General features: G+C 42.7%; 2 protein-coding genes across 3 annotated transcripts; one reads left to right on the top strand and one right to left on the bottom strand.

Annotated features, from left to right (window-relative positions):
- Positions 1–347: 347 nt before the first annotated feature.
- LOC110527417 (retinol dehydrogenase 7) lies at positions 348–7757 on the top strand. Of its 2 annotated transcripts, XM_090240306.1 has the most exons (6): positions 483–570; positions 5491–5640; positions 5977–6291; positions 6497–6755; positions 6937–7100; positions 7342–7757. In XM_090240306.1, the coding sequence occupies exons 3-6, from the start codon at positions 5979–5981 to the stop codon at positions 7563–7565; spliced, it is 960 nt and encodes a 319-aa protein (XP_090096432.1). In that variant the 5' UTR covers positions 483–570; positions 5491–5640; positions 5977–5978; the 3' UTR covers positions 7566–7757. The 2 variants fall into 2 exon arrangements, with proteins under 2 accessions (XP_021464353.1, XP_090096432.1); XM_021608678.3 differs by lacking the exon at positions 5491–5640 and having other exon boundaries at positions 348–570.
- A 449-nt stretch (positions 7758–8206) lies between these two features.
- LOC100136600 (ATP synthase F(1) complex catalytic subunit beta, mitochondrial) lies at positions 8207–13578 on the bottom strand. The gene is made up of 9 exons (XM_021608668.3): positions 13468–13578; positions 12400–12573; positions 12001–12175; positions 11697–11818; positions 11424–11608; positions 9854–10135; positions 9509–9721; positions 8949–9150; positions 8207–8630 (listed from the first exon to the last, which is right to left on the bottom strand). Exons 1-9 carry the CDS (start codon positions 13568–13570, stop codon positions 8533–8535), a joined length of 1554 nt encoding a protein of 517 aa, XP_021464343.1. The 5' UTR covers positions 13571–13578; the 3' UTR covers positions 8207–8532.
- Between the last annotated feature and the right edge of the window lie 929 nt (positions 13579–14507).

The raw sequence follows: 14507 nt of genomic DNA, 5'->3' as shown, positions 1-14507 counted from the left end.
TATGGTTGAGAAATTAACATTAAATTATCTGGCAACTGCTCTGGTGGACATTCCTGCAGTCAGCACCCAATTGCACGCTCCCTCAAAACTTGCGTTGTGTGACAAGACTGCACATTTTAATGACATTTTATTGTCCCCAGCACAAGGTGCACCTGTGTAAAGATTATGCTGTTTAATCCGTTTTTTGACATGACACACCTGTCAGGAGGATGGATTATCTTGGGAAAGGAGAAATGCTCACTAATTGGGATGAAAACAAATGTATGCACAAAATTTGAGATAAATAAGCTTTTTGTACATATGGAACATTTTGGGATCTTTTATTTCAACTCAGGAAACATGAGACCAACACTTTACATGAGTATGTCAAGAGTCAAGAGTATGTTAAGAAGTTTGAAGCTCCTACCAAACGATATCTAATCAAATCATTGTTGACCTTGTTAACTCTAATGACATAACTTGGCTCCGATTGGCCAGTGCTAGACATGTGACGTCCTTGGGCAGAGTTTGGTCTTGCGTAGTTTCTGAAAACTGTTACTTTGTTGCGCTGGTAAGGAACCTCTCCAACAGGTACGACTTCAATATTCCACCAGACTGTAATCTTCTTGAACATGCAAAATTTGAGGATAGGCTATCAATCACAATCTATCATAATTGATCGAACAAATGTTTATTATTATGTAATGTGCCGGGCTTTCAATTATATAATGCGCCCTAACTTTCCATATTGTGTTATTTGAAACATCGAAAGCTTGCATTTAACATGAGATTCACATTACAATCAAATGGGAATGTAGGAGTGTTGCACATATTCCTTCCAGTTTATTTGAACCACATTTTTAATACTATTTGTTGGTTGTGGTTTAAATGACCTTTGGCAAGTTTTGCAATTGATTACAAATAGCAATTGCACAAGATAGCCCACAGTGCACTTTGGAACCGGTGTTGTGCCAGAACCCCTCCCCATTTCTATTTTCCTTAATTTTGTGGCTAGAGTCAAATACTTTCTGTAGCACACATCAGAGTCAAATACTTTCTATAGGACAAACTTTACGTCAGGATAGGCAACCGAAATGAATAATTAATGTATCTGTGTTATATTAAACATAGAGGGAGTAAAATGTTGGCAAGCAATAAACATTTCAGGGCGGGACCTTGCCGGGGACGGCACGGGGCGTCCCCGGGTGCGTGCGGGCGGGCGCTAAAGGAGGGGTTCGACCAGGGCGCCATACAAGCCAGAACCGCCACATACACTTGAAACAAATAGCCTAAATGAAAACTGTTGACAAAAAATGCTTTCTGCTACTATGTATGAAATGTAGGTTTAACTGACAACGAAGTGAAAGAGCAGAAATCTCAACTAGCAAGCAAGTCGCAGCAATGAATAAGGGGCGATTCGGGCAGGGGGGAGATCTTAGGCACAACACCGGCATTAATAACTGTTGATCATTGCTCTATTCAATCCTGTCTCTGTCATTCCATGCGCTTCAATGAACTCTCCCTGAATGTGGTTGATCTTAAAAGTATTTTCCTGATTATCTTATAGCTACAATAATGTTATTACTATAATCTACTGTTATAAAATGCATATTAGTGATGAACTGTAAAAGGAAGGTGCTATCATCCCACTTGATTTATGTCTAACCTCATATTGTGTAATGTGCGTATTTCTGTAACTTCCCGTGATGACCCTGGCACTTTGTTTGGTATACTGAGGAATGGGGGGTGGAGCTGGGTAGATGTGACTAGGGCTGTGGCGGTCACGACATTTCGTCAGCCAGTGATTGTTAAGCAAATAACTATTGGTCTCACAGTAATTGACCATTAAATAAACATAAACACATTTAGCATCTCCTGGCTTCCTTACATTTTAAAAAGCCGAATAAATCCACGTAATAGAGTAATAAGTCAAAGTAAAGATACCTTAATAGAAAATGACCCAAGTAAAAGTGAAAGTCATCCAGTAAAATCCTACTTGAGTAAAAGTATACTTAAATATACTTAAGTATCAAAAGTAAATGTAATTGCTAAAATATATCTAAGTATCAAAAGTAAAATTATAAATAATTTCAAATTCCTTACATTAAGCAAACCACATGGCACTATTTTCTTGTTTTTTAAATTTACGGATAGCCAGGGGCACACTCCAACACTCAGACATAATTTACAAACAAAGCATTTGTGTTTAGTGAGTCCTCCAGATCAGATGCAGTAGGGATGACCAGGTATTTTCTCTTTAAGTGTGTAAATTAGACCATTTTCCTGTCCTGGCAGGAAAAGGGGGATGCTTGCAACGTCTCAAGACATCAGTCAGGAAGTTAAAGCTTGGTCTCAAATCGGTCTTCCAAATGGACAATGATCCCAAGCATACTTCCAAAGTTGTGGCAAAATGGCTTAAGGACAACAAAGTCAAGGTATTGGAGTGGTCATCACAAAACCCTGACCTCAATCCTATAGAAAATTTGTGGGCACAACTGAAAAAGTGTGTGCGAGTAAGGAGGCCTACAAACTTGACTCTGTTACACCATCTCTGTCAGGAGGAATGGGCCAAAATTTACCCAACTTATTGTGAGAAAATTGTGGAAGGCTACCTGAAATGTTTGACCCAAGTTAAACAATTTAAAGGCTACCAAATACTAACTGAGTGTATGTAAACGTCTGACCCACTGGGAATGTGATGAAAGAAATAAAAGCTGTAATAAATCAGTCTCTCTACTATTATTCAAACATTTCACATTCTTAAAATAAAGTAATGATCCTAACTGACAGGGAAGTTTTACTCAGATTAAATGTCGGGAATTGTCAAAAACTGAGTTTAAGAGGTCCTCCCGGGTGGCGCAGTGGTTAAGGGCGCTGTACTGCAGCGCCAGCTGTGCCATCAGAGTCCCTGGGTTCTGTCGTAACCGGCCGCGACTGGGAGGTCCGTGGGGCGATGCACGGGTTAGGGAGGGCTTGGTCGGTAGGGTTGTCTCATTGCGCACCAGCGACTCCTGTGGTGGGCTGGGCGCAGTGTGCGCCAACCAGGGTGGCCAGGTGCACGGTGTTTCCTCTGGCGCATTGGTGCGGCTGGCTTCCGGGTTGGATGCACGGCAGTGCGGCTTGGTTGGGTTGTGTATCGGAGGACGCATGACTTTCAACCTTCGTCTCTCCCGAGCCCGTACAGGAGTTGTAGCGATGAGACAAGATAGTAGCTACTACAACAATTGGATACCATGAAATTGGGGCGAAAAAAAATAAAAATAAAAAATAAAAAAAATAAAAACTGTAGTTTAAACTTCCGAATTCAACTGTGCAGTCTTATTTTATTGAGTTTGTTTATGTTTTGTTCATAAGTGTGGTTTTGTCCACAGCAGGAAGTCGGCTTCCGAACCCAAAAGTCAGTGAACCAATGGCATATATAATGTCGAGATTGAATATCAAATGATATATGTTAATAAGGTCTATTTGTCATGTTTGGTCATGGGAAGTCCTTATGGATATACATTGGCAATGGACACTGTCAACTTGCAGAAGAGCATGTTCACACTGACATTATAGCATATGTGCAATGTACACAGTCCATTCTCTCGTGGTAAATCCCTCATTAAAAACATTGGAAATGTACAAATGTACACTGTTGATTTCAGCCCGTCCATTTGGTGATGGTAAATCCCTCATTAAAAACATTGGAAATGTACAAATGTACATTGTCCACTTGCAATGTATTACGATAGGCATTTACCATCACAAATTGGACATGCTCTAATATACTGCTGAAATGCCCAATTGTCTGGCTCGTTGAACTCGGGATGGCCTAGCAGTGATAGTGGTTCCACTTCATCGCTTGTTGGTGTTGATTTCAGCCTGTCCATTTGGTGATGGTATATCCCTCATTAAATACATTGGAAAGTTACACTGTCCATTTGCAATATAAAATGTACAATGCCAATATATTATACTGCCATCAAGTCAGCCATCAGTCAATAAGATATCATTCTGACACCAAACTTATACATACTGACACCAAACTCACTTTGTCCAAATCTTTTAGAAGCCAACTATCACATATTTCAGAGCCGACAATTCGTTGCTCCTTCTGTTAAAGCCATAAAAAAACATAAAAAACATAGTTACATTCGAGCTGTGGGTCCAGTTCTGACATTATGTGTAGGCCTAGCTGAGGCGACCTGAATCCTGAGTTTCGGATCTATAGGTCATTCAGAGCCCGAGCAGTGACCTTAATTAGTGCTGAAAATGCACTTTCTCATTGCTACGTAGTCCCTGAAAGAGCTATCGGCCAGAAACTTGTATGGTCCATCTCTATGGGCCGAGGCGGTTTCAATGCACCAAGTCCTGTGATTCTGGGACTTTTCTAAATGTCGTCATTTTCGAATTGAAGATATTGCAAAGAGCTACATATCTCACTGTGCACTACTGGCTTAAGCTCTAGAACAGGTTTATAAAGTTTCAGAGCTCTAGGTCTAGTGGTTCTTTGATGGTTCGAATGCTGATAACTATTGCAGGCTCTGTGTGTCTGTAAGCCCCACACTGTGTCTCACCATGTTTGTTTTAGCATCATGAAATGGACGTTGTACGATTTCTCATAAACTCCGATAGATAAATGGCTGGTTCTATTTTTCCTTACACCGTAGGTTTATGTACTTTGACGTAAAGTGGTCAAATTAGTGCTGTATTACCATTTTCAACCTTTAATGTGCATTAACTCAAAGAGCGTTGTGGCCTCAACTCCACCACTGTGCTCACCGAGTTTCGTCTTTGAAGTCTTTTCCATTTACGAGAAACGGCCATGTCCATTTGGTTATGAAATATCCATTTGCAATATACAGCCAGTCGCCATCTAGTGGAATTTTCCAGTACAAGAGAACATTTTCTATTAAAACAAAATTATATTGCGGAACCGAGTGTCCTGGAAACTTTATTTTTGGATTTCCCGGAAGACCGGGCCCCGGAGGGCGACCCGAGACTGTCGGCCTATTTTAACATAACCCCTGCGGACGTCTAGTAAGGGACTGTCCATTTGCCATATGGAAATCCTCATCGATCATATGGGAGATAACGCAAGGGTCCCTTCATGCATGTTAGGTCCTGAGGCTATGCCAATTGGATGTGGGCTATGCTAGTTCATTTAGAAAGTATAAATATTTTTTCCAAATTATTTGACAGAGTGCACACATGTTGAGCAGTTAACAAAGAAATATGTACTCCTATATTGTTAATTTAGAGTTATTAATGTAACTTTAGTTGTTCTACAAATGTTGGGCTATTTGTTTAGATTTTTAATACATTGTAAGGTTGCATAATGAGACTCTAATGATGAGTTGAAAAAAGTTGCTTAAAAGGCATGAGCTCTGCTTTGTTTTTTACGCAGGGAGTACACACTCCAATAGTAACTCATTCCCAATATGACAAGCACTTGATAATGCCTCGAATTTCACAGCGGCATCCTCTTTGTGACTGTAATGCACCTTTAAAAAATCCATGCTTTTTGAGGCCCAGAGTGCTGCGTTGTGCCCTTCTCCCTGAGTGTGCTGCGCAAACTACACGGCTCTCCCCGTCACTTGATCGGGTCATTCTCACAGGCTACAAGTTAAGACAGACTCATCAGGGACGCAACTGTGTGCATCCTTATCCAATTCCGAGGTGAATATTGAAGATATTGGAAGAACTGTACACATTTACTTTTCATCAGCCAACAAGATGAGTAGGCCTAACGAACAGCAAAATCACTAGCCTATGTCTACTATCCCCCATAGTACAAAAGTCGACTATTCAATTCTGTGCGAGAAATGAATATTCAAAACATAGTCTGGAACAGTTGTGGGATGCGATAGATCCCAAATTAATACAACCACTAGTATTTACAACAACAAAAAAATTATGCAATGTGGCTGACACAACAGATCAGAACCTTTAGCTTAAAATGTTGATAAACAAGCGATGACCTATTAAAAGGCTGTCTGTCTCATCCTGTCCCAGACATGTTTCTGTACCTCCTTGGACTGGTGGTGTTTTACTACCTGTACCGCTGGTTCCGGGAGATCCCCAGAGTCCCAGACAAAGGAGACAAATATGTCTACATCACGGGGTGTGACTCTGGTTTCGGCAACCTACTGGCCAGACATCTGGACGAGCTGGGTTTCTGTGTGATCGCATCCTGCTTCACAGAGAAGGGAGAGGAAGATCTGAGGAAGGCCTGTTCAGGCAGATTCACCACCCTCCACCTGGATGTCAAAAAGAACGAGAGTGTCGACAAAGCAGCCGCTTTGATTAAAGACAAAGTTGGGGCTAGGGGTGAGTGTCAATGTTTATATTGAAAAGCAAACAGTCCTATCATCATCATTTGTTTCAAGTTATACCAGTCAAATTATGCAATATTACCAGTTCAGTTGACATTCATGTTAGTGCCGGAATCTTTGTCCTTCTGTCCTTTTCTTACAAAACACCTGTGAATATAATGGCTGTTCATAGAGCTACCTAATGGCCTGTCACCTTCCAGGCCTGTGGGCTGTGGTGAACAACGCAGGTGTGGCCATCCCCTCGGCCCCCTGTGATTGGCTGACCATTGATGACTACAAGTCCATGTTGGACGTGAACCTGAACGGGGTCATCGCAGTCACCCTGAGTGTGCTACCCCTCATCAAGAAGGCCAGGGGTCGCGTGGTCAACGTAGCCAGTGTGTTCGGCAGGATCAGTCCAGTCGGAGGACCTTACACTGTGTCTAAGTATGGAGTGGAGGCCTTCAATGACAGTCTCAGGTGAAACAAGAACATAAAAAAATATCCATGCCAGATTTTTTTTTATCAGTGTTTTAATTTTTTTTTTTTACATATATTCAGTAATCTAGCAATGGTGAACCATAAGCAATACAACTTTGACTGTTTGACTTGATGAAACTATAAAAACCTGTAACAGAAGTTTTGTTACCTTGTTTTTCAGGAGAAACATGGTACCTTTCGGAGTCAAAGTCCTCTGCATTGAGCCAGGCTTTTTCAAGACCACCGTGACTGACTCGATAGTTCTGGGGAAAAGCATCAAGCAGCTGTGGGAGAAGATGCCACAAGAAGTCAGAGATGATTATGGACCTGATTATTTGGACAAGGGTAAATATGAGTTTTATTTTCTTACATTCTGGAATGTATTCATTTACACAAATGTTTTATTTATCCTATGCAAAATGTGGCCATTTTTTTTATTCTGTCTGCCCACTGTGACACCCAGTCTTTCAAAGGATTTGATCTATTCAGAAAGCATTATTCACCCGATGTTCTAGTGAAAGTGGCCATCTTGAATAACTAAAGACAAACATGTAACATGGTTCCTAACCTTCCCTGTCCCTTCTAGTGGACGTGATGATGAGGGAGAAGCTTGCCAAGATGTCTGACGCTGACCTGATGAAGGTGGTGAGCTGTATGGAGCATGCCATCTCTGCAGTCCGTCCTCGCACCCGCTACTCACCAGGGTGGGACGCCAAGCTCTTCTGGATCCCCATGTCCTACATGCCAACTGGGTTTGCCGACTGGCTACTGCTCAAGGAAGCCATCCTACCAGCCAAGGCTGTCAACTAAGGCTGATTCAAGATTGTCAGTGTTTATGCTGTCAGAACAAATACTTGATTGTGCTGTGCTACTGATTGTCTTTAATGAATAAAACACTTTTGTACCCTACGGTCTGCAGGGCGAAATACAGTATGATGTATGCTTTGCTAGACATTGTTTAACCTCTGACCTGTAACAAAAAAATAAAAGCCATAATTGATATTTGGTTGCACTTGTTTCGCCTCTTTTATTCAGTGTATTCTCTATGCCAGTATCAAAGATGGTGGATAACTGAAGATAGTTCACTCAGGCCATTAATCATTGAAAAAAAAAAAAAAAAAAATTAAGTTACAGTTTACTTAAGGGAATGGCTCTACCATGGACACCAATTCAATCGCAGCTGGGTCTGGTCTACTTAATTCATTGACTTCCATTGAAACAGAACATTTGTGGGATGTCTCACTTCCTCTTCCATCTCTGGCCAGTATGACATAGGCCGTGTTGGGTTGGTCTTTGAAAACTTTACAAGATAAATGGGGATTAAGATCAAGGTCTGATTTCTGCATATTGCACCTTTCACATGTCAGCAGCAAGCTATACTGAAGCATTTTACAATTACTGTAGGTAGGTCTTATAAATTACATCACTGCACAAAGAATGACAAACTTAGCTCAACTTTAACAGAGGTTTTATTTAGTCACTCAAAGCCTTTGAACGCCATCTAGTGGATCATTGCTGTAGGATGACATTCTACAACCAGTCTGACAGCACCCAGACATGAATAGCATTGCAACATTACATTGAAAAATGCCAAAATATACAGTAGAGACCAAACCAAAAACAAATCTTCATTCCATCTTCCACTGGAAAGATTACCTATAACTTTACATGACAGGGAATTGTTGCATGTGACATTACAAATCAAGTGCTCCTTCTACACAACCCTCCCATTTCTTTGCTTCTCTCTCTCTCTCTCTCCTCACAGTTAAAGATGAACTTATGCGAGATCCTTCGCCATCTGTGCGGCCTTCTCAACCACCTCCTCGATGGGTCCGACCATGTAGAAAGCCTGCTCAGGCAGGGCATCGTACTCACCTAGAGGGAAAGAATGACCATACGCTCCAATCAGAATGTCACACAGGCAACACCAAGGATATTCATCAGTTTTAAAAAAGGTAGACGGACCAAAATGTTGCCACGAGCAGAACTGCAGATATTGCAACAAGTGAGATGCAAGACTAGGCACATGACTCGATTGTTACATGGGAGCCACGGCACCAAAACAGCCAACTTCAACCTTGTGCGTTAACACTCTTAGTAGTTGCAGAAGTTGACCCACTAAGCTGTTTACTTCACACATCTACATCATATCGCAGAGTCCACCTTTAAAACCTAATCACAAGTACTACGTACCATTTAGAATGCTCTGGAAGCCACTGATGGTCTCCTTGAGTGGCACCAGCTTGCCAGCGTGACCAGTGAATACCTCCGCCACCTGGAAGGGCTGGGACAGGAAACGCTGGATCTTGCGGGCGCGAGAGACAATCAGCTTGTCCTCCTCAGACAACTCATCCATACCCAGGATGGCAATGATATCCTGCAGGGACTTGTAGTCCTGAGAGGGGAGAGTTGTAGGCATAATGTTAGGGGCAAGGTCAGTCATTCATCATTAGAAACTGTGTAGCGCCGCTTTCCATGTCTAGCTTGTGAAGTGTGTAACAGTTGCTTTTAAGCATCTTACGCTATTGTTAATGTGCTGTCTGCATGCTACGTGTTGATTGTCTTATGTTGCTCTGCATGTGCTCACTGTTATGGGAATTGTTTTTAGTAACCTGCCCAGGGTGTGCAGCTGAATATTTCAGGTGGCTAAATCCAGCTCTTTCCCCAAAACATTGATTAATGTGCACTGTCCCTGTAAAAATAAACTCAAAGGTCAGGGTGACTGGTACACTAGGGTGGCTTAAGACACTAACCTGGAGGATCTTCTGCACGCCACGAGCAACGTCATAGTGCTCAGCGCCGACAATGTTGGGGTCCATGATACGGGAGGTGGAATCCAGGGGATCCACAGCGGGATAGATACCCAGCTCAGCGATGGCACGGGACAGCACAGTGGTGGCGTCCAAGTGAGCGAAGGTGGTGGCAGGGGCAGGATCAGTCAAATCATCAGCCGGCACATAGATGGCCTTAGAGAAGACAGGTTGTTAAATTCACAGGTAGCGTTTCAGTCTTGAAGCCATGTCAGACTATTGGGTGCTACAGACTGCCATGTTAGCATGGCCCTCCAACAAGCCTATGCTGCTTGAACTCCAGCTTACCTGCACAGAGGTGATGGAACCCTTCTTGGTGGTGGTGATTCTCTCCTGCATGGTACCCATGTCAGTGGCCAGGGTGGGCTGGTAACCCACAGCGGAGGGGATACGACCCAGCAGGGCAGACACCTCGGAGCCAGCCTGGGTGAAGCGGAAGATATTGTCGATGAAGAGCAGCACATCCTGACCCTCCTGGTCACGGAAATACTCAGCCACAGTCAGACCAGTCAGAGCCACACGAGCACGGGCGCCTGGGGGCTCGTTCATTTGTCCGTACACCAAAGCCACCTAGGGGTTTGGAGGAGAGGGCACCATTAGAAAACACATCTAAAAAAAGGCTGATGTGAACATCAAGTGGGTAAGGAGGTCAACTTTCCAGACTGGTGATATGCTACAACATAACTTTTTGGGTGACAATTCATAGAAATGTGAATAAGAGACTAGCCATTTTCATTGAAAGCAAGTCTAAGAAGCAGTAGATATGATCCATTTCTATGCTTCACGTTAAGTTTCTGCATCATACTTTGGTACACCAGCGTCAAACAGCTGAAAATGTTTTTGTTATGGAAAACATATTTCATAGTGGTTTAGATGGCACCATGATTCTATGCTATTTTGTCACAAACTGAAATTAGACGACTACTCAAATTTATACAGCCAGGAAACAGAGTGATTTCTGCACATTGCACCTTCAATTTTGACATTTAACAGTGGGTTGTCTTTCTTGTGACTGACAACTTCAAAATACCATCAGTCTACATAAGACTCCCATAGGAGTCCAAGCCAGGGGACTGCTAAGCTATATGGAATTGCTTTATGGTCATGCCAGACAAATTGATTTTTAATTGTAACTCCTTGAAGTGTGTGTGTGTAATATATATAGTATATATATTTTTTTTTACAAGAGATGAAAAAGGTTGGCCTTATTGCTATTGGGTTATACAAACACATTGAAAAACAGATTGTTTAGTTTTCGGGACCGTCTTCAGATATACACTACCAGAACTGTATTTGACTGGTATCAGGGGACCTTCAGAGGAGTCTCGAGGCCATCCTAGAGCAAACCATGTACATGTTTGTGAGAGTCACGCTTACAGAGGGGTCATACTAGTGCGTATCCCAAACTGTTATGACGCTACAGACAGTTAGCGGATCTGCTGTACCAACTTTAGACAAGTCCCAAGACACGTGTGTGTGTGTGTATGGGGGCAAAACATAGTGTTCATTAGTCTCATCTTTCAATAGAGGGGTCATAATAGTATGCAGGCCAAACCAGTCGGGACACTACAGACAATTGTGAGAAGACCAATTTTCAGGATGGCTCATGGTCTGACAAACACCGCTCTAGCTTTGTCACCCTTCACTGCAGTTGCAGAAGTATTACATAGGTGGATTGATACATCTAATGCAAAAAAAACAGATCTCTAGCTTAAACGGAGAGATTATGGGGATTTTAAATGCTAATTAGTTCCCATGCGGGAGCTGATATTAAGTTTAAAAAAATAATTAAAAACCTCATCTTAAGGGTTAAATAGAGGCACCTGCTTATGACTGTCAAATGTAGCCAGTTGTTCACCTTGGAGGTGTCGTCCTTCAGGTTGATGACACCCGACTCAATCATCTCGTGGTACAAGTCATTTCCTTCGCGGGTACGCTCTCCCACTCCGGCAAACACAGAGTAACCACCATGGGCCTTGGCCACATTGTTAATCAGCTCCATGATCAACACAGTCTTGCCTACACCAGCCCCACCAAACAGACCTATAGAAAAGGGCACAATTTGTTTTAATTAAACATTAGCTAAATATTTGCAAATATGTGAAAGAATGATGTCAGTTGTCCCACATACCAATTTTGCCTCCCTTGGCGTAGGGAGCCAGCAAATCTACCACCTTGATGCCAGTTACCAGGATCTCCTGCTCCACACTCATGTCAGTGAACTCTGGGGCCTCAGCGTGGATGGCAGCAGTCCTAAAATAAATATAAAGATTAGAGACAATACTTGACCTGAACAAGCAATTTCCAATTGCTTATCATTCAGACAGACTCGAGACAGTTCTTTGCATCATGCATAAAAACATATTGATTTCCTTAATTGTTGTATTTACCATTTCTAAACCTATTAAGAATTGGCTGATAGACAAAGTGCTTACTGCTTGGTGGAGATTGGTCCCCTCTCATCAATGGGCTCTCCAATGACATTCATGATTCTGCCTAGGGTCTCGGGACCTACTGGGATTCTGATGGGATCGCCAGTGTCCACAACCTTCTGTCCACGGACAAGACCTTCTGTACCATCCATGGCAATGGTACGCACAGTGTTCTCACCTGAAAGTTGACAACTTATTGGGGAGCAATTCAAATAATATCTGAGCTGGATGTTACCAATTATGCAATGTTGGTACAATGCCTTTGCAAAACAATTACTGCATTTACACAATTATGATATTTTGCCCAATTATTAGCAAAAGGGTCAATCTGATTGTTCAAAAGACCAGGAAAAAGATACGAATTATGCTGCCTCTAAACGCAGGCTAACATTTATTACTTACCAAGATGTTGTGCCACCTCCAGCACTAGCCTGGACTCACGCCCAGCGACTTCCAGGGCATTGAGGATGGGTGGGAGGCCCTCATCGAACTGGACGTCGACGACGGCACCGATGACCGCTACGATCCTGCCATGGGCGAAGGCGGCAGCAGCAGCAGGTGCAGAGTAGTCTCTGCCTGTAAAAGTAAACCAATGTAAGAATGCATTGACCCAGAACCACATGACCTTGCAGTGAATGAACTAATAAGACGCAGTGATGTCTGCTGACCATTGTCAAGCTAGCCTACAAAATGATGAGATATACATTTAATAATATCACCTGTGTTGCTAGCTATGTGCGCAAGAGCAAAGAACCAGACTGACTCAATGTCATGTATTTTCGGCCATGTTGTGTAGGATAATCAGTCACAGCTCATTCATTAAAGTCATCAACTAACGTCAGCTTGTTACCAAATTCATATTAAACGACTCCCTTCGAAAAACGACAAAATGTCTAGGCAACCAAGTAACGTTAAGCTAAAGTGATAGTTATACTTCTGCAACTTGGCCTAATCAGTTAACGTTAGCTAGGTGACAGATGGCTAGCAAACTAGATACGTTAGCCAGACAACGTATGACGAAAACAAAATGGGCAAATTTATACCTAGTTAAAGCAAAACATTTAGAAATGAATTTCTACTCCAACGCTATTTGACTAGTTAGCGTCAGTGACAGTCATTCAATGCCAGTTAGCTGGCCAGCCGCAGTACGCACTCGCTAGCGCGAGCCTCCAAACCTCATGTCATGACATACTAAGGTCATTTCTATTTGCACAAAAATCATGCCACGCAGCTATATGTACTTGGGTCACATAGGACTATAGCAATTAAATTGAATACATGACACACGTTTCACGCTCAATATTAAATCAGTAGACGAAATTATAGATCTAAAAAAAAAGTGAGGCCTGCTACACTGAAGGAAGCCAGCTTGTTGCTTTAGGCTAAAGTTAACTAGCAGTTAGCCTAATACCAGGTCCGCGCCAAACAGCGTTTTTTTTTCAATGAATTAGCTACCCCTGCAAAACTTACGTCCAAGGACAGATGGCGACCCAACAAGGGCCTTCAGGGGCTGGACCCCAGGCTTAAGTGCCTGGAGAGCCCCGGTGCAGCAGCGTCCCACAGCTCCTAACATTGTCAAAATGGCTGAAGGTGGAAAGAGACGAAACGACTTGTGCCTTTATAATGAATGAATGTGAGCTGAACTGAGCGTGCGCGCAGGCAAACTGAGCAGGCGCACTTCGTGACATCCGTCCAGCTGATTAGTAGTGCATTGATATGACTGTCATAAGCTACAATACATTGTGATTGTCTTTCAAACGTTACAAATTATTTATCATGTCAATGCAGCAAGAATAATAATGCACAGTGTTCTAACAACCCAGACAACAACAGATACAAACTCAAGGTCACTACAGAATAGAGATACTACATGGGAGAACACTGTGAGGATTCTGGAAGGATCTGGTGTAATTTATGTTTAACCAATAACAATCAGTCTGGAGTCATGTGTGTGTGTGTGTGTGTGTGTGTGTGTGTGTGTGTGTGTGTGTGTGTGTGTGTAGCATGTGAAGAGGGCACAACAACACATTTTCCCCCTCAAGAGACTGAAAAAATTTGGAATGGGTCCCCAGATTTGGCATGGGTCCCCAGAAAGTTCTACAGCTGCACCCTTGAGAGCATCCTGACCAGTTGCATCACCGCCGGGTATAGCAACTGCTCAGCATCTGACCGTAAGGCGCTACAGAGGGTAGTGGATATGGCCCAGTACATCACTGTGGCCAAGCTTCCTGCCATCCAGGACCTATATGCTAGGAGGTGTCAGAAGAAAGCCCCAAAAATTGTCATAGACTGTTTTCTCTGCTACCACACAGCAAGCGGTACCGGAGCGCCAAGCATAGGACCAAAATGCTCCTTAACAGCTTCTACCCCCAAGCCATAAGACTGCTGAACAATTAATCAAATGGCCACCGGACTATTTACACTGACCCCCCACCCCACTGCTGCTACTCGCTGTTTATTATCTATGCACAGTCACTTCACCCCTACCTACAGTCGTGGCCAAAAGTTTT

Source organism: Oncorhynchus mykiss, chromosome 7, assembly GCF_057628025.1.
Source record: "Oncorhynchus mykiss isolate SJ-2025 chromosome 7, ASM5762802v1, whole genome shotgun sequence".
NCBI classification, from domain to species: Eukaryota; Metazoa; Chordata; class Actinopteri; order Salmoniformes; family Salmonidae; genus Oncorhynchus; species Oncorhynchus mykiss.
Note: the sequence above shows the minus strand (reverse complement) of the source record. Positions and strands in the feature narration are given on the sequence as shown.